This window comes from Scomber japonicus, chromosome 2 (genome assembly GCF_027409825.1).
Source record: "Scomber japonicus isolate fScoJap1 chromosome 2, fScoJap1.pri, whole genome shotgun sequence".
Lineage (NCBI taxonomy): Eukaryota > Metazoa > Chordata > Actinopteri > Scombriformes > Scombridae > Scomber > Scomber japonicus.
Genome location: NC_070579.1, coordinates 24,754,345 through 24,761,848, shown reverse-complemented (window position 1 = coordinate 24,761,848; position 7,504 = coordinate 24,754,345). Strand labels below are relative to the sequence as shown.

The window sequence follows — 7,504 nt, the reverse complement described above, 5'->3', positions numbered from 1 at the left end:
ACAATAACAAAAAGAACAACAATCACAGTACAAGTATGTCCAGTTTGATAGTTTCATACAAATTTGAAATATTTGTTTTACATATTGTGATATTATGATACTACATAACTGCATTATCCACGCTTCGTCTCCCAGCTGGGGAACCTGCATAGCATGTCACACCCCTCTCCCTCTCCCCATCCTTCCTGCCTTTATACTATTTGTCAATTGAAGGCAAAATGCCCCAAAAATGTTAAATTATTTTACCTTTATTTTTCCCTTGCTTGAAAAAAAAACAACAGTTACAGAGTCTCTCATCCTTGGTGGGGACCCCACATGGTAGTGTTGGACAAACCAGTAGGGTAATGGGTTTTCTAAGACTGACAATAGGTTAGTCTTAAAAATCAATGTACCAATTAGAGTTTCCTCAGTTCTCTAAAAAATACAATTCAAAAGTAACCCTTTCTGAATTTGACAGTTGACGGCATCAAAGATATTTTGGGACCCTGAAAACGAGGACAAGGACCAGAAAAGGTTACATAATCAGTGACTTTAACCATTTATATTGACATTAATAACCCTTACCAAATATCATTCTAATATCATAACTGTATATAATATCAATAGGACAAGATTAACAACATCTCATAATTACAAGTCTTTGATAGATTTGATATAGGCTCATCCACAACCTAGCCCTACATTTATATTCTTGTGTTTATATTCAGACTGAATCAATATTGTCACAGTTAATGCTGCAACTTTCACTGCCTGAAAAATAACCATTTTATTTATTCAAAAGGTTATTCAGGAGGAAATACAACAACGTTGAGATGTTTGTAGAAGTAAAATCCTTACAGAAAATCAGTTTACACCAATCTTTTCAAAAAGATGTATCATGTAAGGAGTGGACGTGATTGTTTTTTTGTTCTTGTTTTTATTTAATGATGGATGTTAACAGCTGCTCTTAACTGTTTCCTCAAATGAGAGCAGCTATTGTTTCATTTACTTTAGTGTGTCACTCTGCACAATTACAACCATTTTTGTCGCTATACTGCAAGAGATGAATGACAATCTAAGCTTTCACAAATAATGAGCAGGTTGGATTCATTTTGTCTTGGCATAGGAAGCACAAATAGTCTTTTCACATGGGTTACAATTAACACTAACAGCAGCTCAGTTCTATTCAAGTGCTAGTAAGTCATGACACTGCCACTGTGAGCCAGTGTGCACTCTACCAGGATCCTGAAAACAAAGCAGCTAAATGGAATTCAGCCATCATTCATTTATAACAGTTGTGCATTTTCCTATTGTAACATGCCAAAATCCTTTTTATTAAAAAAGGCTCATTATTGTGATTGATATAGATACCTGGACTGACTGCTGTATCTATGACTGTGTGGCGTTGGTATCTCCAGAATAATCACTCAGTCAAATTTGAAATGAACAAGCATACAGACAGACAGGCAAAACAAAACCAAATAATCTACTTGATATGAGGAGGTAATTACTCCCCAAATAATTACACAATCTTAAATTAAAGCACAGTTAGTTCCAGGGAGCCAGATAAAGGGAAGAGCCAAATACAATACAAATGTTTTGTCAACAAATAAGTAAATAAGTGACATCAGTTCTTGGCTGAACATATTGTTAAATATAATGCACTGGAGTTAACATTACTGTCAGTATGTGTCCTTGTGCCTATGTTCCATTCATAGTGCTTATCAGTTACACAGATACACAGTGATGAAGTTATTTTGATTCTTATTTGTTGATTATTCACTGTGAAGCCACATTGGAGGGTATCATGTCCCCAGAGGCTGGCTCCTGCTGAGCCCCTTCAGGTACCATTCTCACACACATACTTCCGCCATCTGTGGTACTCGGGTTCACACGAAACTTTCTATTAACTGGGCGTACCGCTCTGAGGAAGAGCCTCTTGAAAGTCTCACTGAGGATAATGTAAAGGAATGGGTTGATGCAGCTGTTAGCATAACCCATGCTAATGGCTATATTGTAGGCATAGGAGAAAGCCAGGCTTGGTTTGTGCACTCCCAGGTGGACCAGCTGGAGGATGTAGTAAGGGGCCCAACAGATGAAAAAAGCCAAGCAGATGGCTACTGCCATTCGGGTCACCTTTCTGGTACGCACCCTCAAACTCCGTGGAGGCAATGGTGCCACACTGGTGGACATGTGCTGGAGGATCTTGAAGAACACCAAGCAGATGATGGATAAAGGGATAGCAAATGCTAAGAAGAACTGATAAAGTGTAAACCAGTATGTGTCAGTGACCGGGTCAGGCAGAAGTAGAGCACAGGCCACCAGGCCATCTGGGAGTGGCATCAGGCCTGCGTACATCCACACAGGGATGATAGTGAGCAGGGACAGACCCCACACCAGGCCAATTACCAACGTAGCCACACAGGGTGTGCGGATGTAGTTGAAACGGATGGGATGGACCGTAGCCAAGTAACGATCAAGGGTCATTGCAGTGAGGATGTATGTACTGACGATCTGGCTATTGGAGTCAAGCGCAGTGATGACAGTACACATTACAGCTCCAAAGTGCCAGGTACCGTTGCCCAGCAACTGGTGGATTAGGAATGGCATCCCAAGTAGAAACAGGAGATCAACAATTGACAAATTTAAGATAAAGATGTCTGGAACAGTTTGTTTGGCACGGCACTTGGTCTTCTTCATGATGGTGTAGATGACAATGCAGTTCCCCATGATACCCAGAAAGCAGATAATGCCAAAGATGACAGGGAGGATGGCACTGCAATGAAGTGTCCCATCTACAGCTGGAGACAAGATGAAGAGGGAGCAGCAGTTAAATATGTCATTATGTGTTGATTGTTGTATGTGAAACTACTGTATATGTTGGTATGTTAGTTCTTTCAACATTACACAAATCAAAGACATATGATGAGGATGGGGGCAAAAGATTTGTCAATGCTTTCTGCAATGATTCATTACCTTAAATGGTTGATGTAATTACATAATGTGTAAATTTAAACACAAAAAGATGGACAACAAAGTCACATAAATGTCTTTTTTTATTAAAAAAAATTAAAAAACTTCCCAAGATCAGTCAATAACTGTATAATTTTTAACACTAAAACAGCATGCATTAATCACGAAGGAGGAATTGTAATAGGCAATAGCCTTTAGCGGTGGCAAAGTTTAAATTAAGAAATTAAGTCGCATTTCACATTGGTCATCGAGTATATTTATGGAAAGGAATTCACTGCAGCCTGACTTTAAGCAGCAGGCTATGATCGGGAGGGCACAAGGCAACTTTGGGAGACAGAAGAAAACTACATGAATGCAGTTATTATGCTTATAAATTAGATATTAGATTCAAGGTGCGCTCGCTGCTCAACCTACCTGTTGTTGTTGAATTAGTGTCTCCGAGAGAAAAATTTGAATCGTTAAAGAAATCCATCGGTAAAATTACAAGTAGGCTATATCCAAGTGCCTGCTTCCTAGGTAAAATGCATCTGAAGCAGCCCTGTGACCGAAATTCCTTCTTACTCTTTAAGATTCCAGATCTTACTTGAAATTATCCAATCCTTTAGAGCATAAGTAGCCTATGTTGTGACACATCTAAGCAGACCAGTGGGCTTTCTGCTTTTTAGCGATAATAGCGAGAGCATCTTCAGTCGGAGTCTGTCGACCTCTCTGTGAAGTTGCGACTGCGTTGCAGGTGTCAGAAAATAATCTGATGAGATAGGCCTACTTGGTAGCCCCTGGCTGATGCTCTTCTCTCTCTCTCTCTCTCTCTCTCTCTCTCTCTCTCTCTCTCTCCTCTAAGTGTGTGTGCGTAAAAGTGCTACTGTTTGCTTGTTTGGTCTAAATTGGTTCTTTAATGGATTATTGTGTCTCTCAATGCGTGTTGGGCAAAATAGAAATGAAACAAAAGAGAAAAGAGAGAATGAAAATCACAGCACTCGAATTAAAGAATTTTGTGTAACATGAAATCACACACACATAAACTATTCACACGATGTCCCTGGGACTCTGACTAACTATGGAACATGTGTAAAGAGCACATATTAAGACGCTTATTTGTTTCCACTGTTCAGACAAATTTTTGGTTAATAATTCAACGCTTTCATATCGAAGTGTTTGTGTTTTATTGATGCGTTAACGCGCTCTTTATTGACAGGCAGTACCCAATGCTGGTTTATGGGTTTGTGAGAGGCAGACAGATGTTCCTACTTGGCTACAAATGAATCCATCAACGTCCTCGTTAATAAATGATAGGTATACCGTTTTCGAGCGCCTCCAAATATGTCCTTTCCCATAGTGGACCACTAGATGGCCTAGCTGCCCCTCATTTGAAGTCCCTACACGTCTCGTTCATGAAAATTGGATGTGACCATATCATGTTTGACAAGTCATAAATAAGCTCCTGAATAGGCATTTTCACGTTCACTATCAGTGCTGTGACACATGCTTTACCGAGGTCATGGTGAATCAAAAAATGTGACTTATCGGCTGAAGGTGGAAGGGACAAGATTATAGAGTGTGTGTGTGTGTGTGCTTGTGTATTCTACCCATCCACAGGATCATTACACCCTGAGGTGTTTGGCATCTGCTGTTAACAAGATTGGAAAACTAGAAATGATGCCTGTGTGTTCATGGTGTATTTATGTTTTCTGGAAGAAGATTTTTCGGTGAAATATTGCATCATGTGTGCAGCTTAAACATTACACAGTCTGCTAATGTAAGCATGAGATACCATAGTGCACGCCATAGGTGACAAAGAATGAATATGTGTAAATTATCCAGTTTGATTTCATCAGAAAGTTAGACTGAAAGAGATTTCTCAATAATTAAAGCAGTGTGTGTGTGTGTGCATGCATTCCTAAAGACTACTTCTGTAAGCATCTGTAATATTATTGCCAAAAAAGTCACTATGAAACTCTGTATTATATTGGATTCAGTTAATTGTCTGTTCTCTTTGTCACTGTGTTACAAGTCTCCATTTTAAAACATGCTGCATATTGAAAGAGTCTGCTGTGATCGTGTCATGTGTCACAGCTACTTCTCCACTTATTCATTGCATTCTTTTACTCAACAGCAACTCAATATAGCAATGGCATAATTGCTGTCTTTAGTCTGAAGATTCTCATTTCTGTCGCAATCATTTCCATTATGTATTACAAATGAAAAACTCCTCGAGTTCTGAAATGTCCTCATTTAACTGCTTTCTGTGTTTGCTGGATCTCTTTTAAATAAAGAAAGCATGTGTCAAATCCTCAAGCTCACCATGATAACCTGATAACATAATAACCTATGCTTATACTTGCAATCTTTGCTAAATTAACATCATCTAAAGGCTACTTGAAATACCCTTTTGAGCTCTTTCATCTGCTTCCTTGCTCTTTTACCCCCACTACACATGAGGGCCACTTAACACCAAGTTTATGAATTTTCAATGCTGTCATTAACATTTGGTCTCATTTATCGTTCTCTTTCATTTGATGTCCTCAATGTTACTGCAGACCACATATTAAATCCTTCATTTGGCTTGTTGCCCTATGCTCTCTAGGGGTGCCCACATGATTGCAGTAAGCTGAGCTGTACTGTCATTTTCCATTTAAATACCACCTTCCCTCTGATTAAGTGGATGCTTTGACCTGTTTGTATAAATGATAAAATATCTACACTCCTTTACAGTGGGCCTTGACTTCCTTAACTGACATCTACCACATTTTTAACACACTTTAAAATGAAGGTTAATGAACTCATGTCTGGGATCCTTGGCCTCAGCTGTAAATGCATTGATAAACTTCTTTTGCACCTATTTGATCATCAAAGACATCTCTATGTCCGAAATACATTTTGGTGGAATGTCTAATCTATGTTCTTGTTGTGGCATTGACTAATGTAACAACTTATATTGGTTTCCTTGAAGTTTCAATCAGGAGGGCATGTGCTTTCAGAATTTAAACTCAGATCTTATCATGTGTATAATTTCATTCACACAGTATCTCTTGTAGCCAATCGATCAGAACATTTTTACCTCATTGTGTCATCACACACATTTTCCCATCAAACCATACTTCTACAAATGCTTTGATTTGATCAAGGGGAAATTCTAGACATGAATTGATGCTGATTTAAAATATTGCAGTTGCAGTAGTCAGAAGATATTTAAAGCCTCATTTTCTGGACCACAAAACCACCTGACCAATCGCTTAGAAGAGTACATGCCTGTTCTGTTCCCATATCCATTATCAACAAATAGGAGACATAAGCCTGCTACTTTGCTGAACATATTATTAACTCAGGTTTTAAATGACATAGAGCTAATCATATCTTCCTGCCGTGTGCTGCTGTGCCCCTATCAGATAAGACATCACTTACTCTAATGACCTGCTCACATGAGAAAGATGGTATGACTTAATATCCATTTTCTCCAGCATCTATCAAAATCTGCATGACTTGACATAATAAAAATAAGAGAAATTAAATATGTAATTTCTCTCTAATGCTAAAATGCTGTTTTTCTTTTTCATTGGCAATAGCCTAAGGTAACAGGGTGCGATAATGGAAGGTGTCTAATTGCATTGTAATACATAACTGGTGTGTTATAAAGAAATTTTAGGGGAACCTGTGATACACATTCTGCTTGACAATTTTATTGGGTTGTCAAGGCAGCAAATTCTTTTTGATACATTTTGGAAGCAGGGGAAGCTTGTGACTTTTGAGAGGTAGGGAGAATTAAAATGAGTTGGTGTAACAGAAAAATAATGATAACCTCTGATTCATAAGCTATCTCTACCCTGTATAGATTTTAAAAATGAGCTGTACAAAGACAAAAAACAATACCCCTGTATCCATATGTCCTGTTAACTATATAATGACAATATTTACATTGTATTGGCCTCTGGTAATTCTTAACCATTACATAATGTAAAGGTCAAATTTGACAGATCTTTACATTTTAGAGCAATAGTAGTACCTTAAACAACCCCTTTTTTTGACTTTTCCTTAAGTAAAAATGGAAATAATTCAATTTTTTTGGTGTTGCTTCTGTTTCGTGCAGCATGCGACTTTATTTGTATGATTGTAAATGTTTTTTTCTCAGTAAGCAATTCATGTAAAACCTAAAGAATACATGCTCTCTGAAAGTTTCATTAAGGATTTATCATGTTTATTAATGACTGATGAAGTATTCATGAATAAAAAATAGATTTGTGTTTCATATAATTGGTACAGAGAGAAGGTAATCATGAGGGCATACTCTGAAGGGTTAGAATATTAACAGTATGTAAGGTTAAATGACCAATTCAAAATCACACAAAAAATATTTTTTCACCCTCCCTAAATGGCCACTTTTCTGTGCCTAGCTTTTTTTTTAGATATCTTCCAGTATCTAATCAGTCAAAGTATATGGCTGTTCACCTACAGCCCAGTTCTGATTAATGTTTCTTTCCGTTATGGGGGAATTTTCCTTGCCACTGTTGCAAAGTGCTTGCTCATGGAAGAATGTTGGGTCTCTGAAATGAGTATG

General features: G+C 37.9%; 1 protein-coding gene across 1 annotated transcript; it reads right to left on the bottom strand.

Annotated features, from left to right (window-relative positions):
- Positions 1 to 1,758: 1,758 nt before the first annotated feature.
- On the bottom strand, positions 1,759 to 3,424 carry mchr1a (melanin-concentrating hormone receptor 1a). Its single transcript, XM_053334666.1, has 2 exons — positions 3,367 to 3,424; positions 1,759 to 2,780 (listed from the first exon to the last, which is right to left on the bottom strand). The coding sequence occupies exons 1-2, from the start codon at positions 3,422 to 3,424 to the stop codon at positions 1,759 to 1,761; spliced, it is 1,080 nt and encodes a 359-aa protein (XP_053190641.1).
- Positions 3,425 to 7,504: the final 4,080 nt, after the last annotated feature.

What these genes read in the sequence shown, in the direction of transcription:
- mchr1a (XM_053334666.1), bottom strand. Translation starts at nt 3,424, where the DNA reads ATGGATTTCTTTAACGATTCAAATTTTTCTCTCGGAGACACTAATTCA. An exon ending in CACTAATTCAACAACAACAG is followed by an intron (nt 2,781 to 3,366) that starts GTAGGTTGAGCA and finishes TCTTGTCTCCAG; the next exon opens with CTGTAGATGGGACACTTCAT.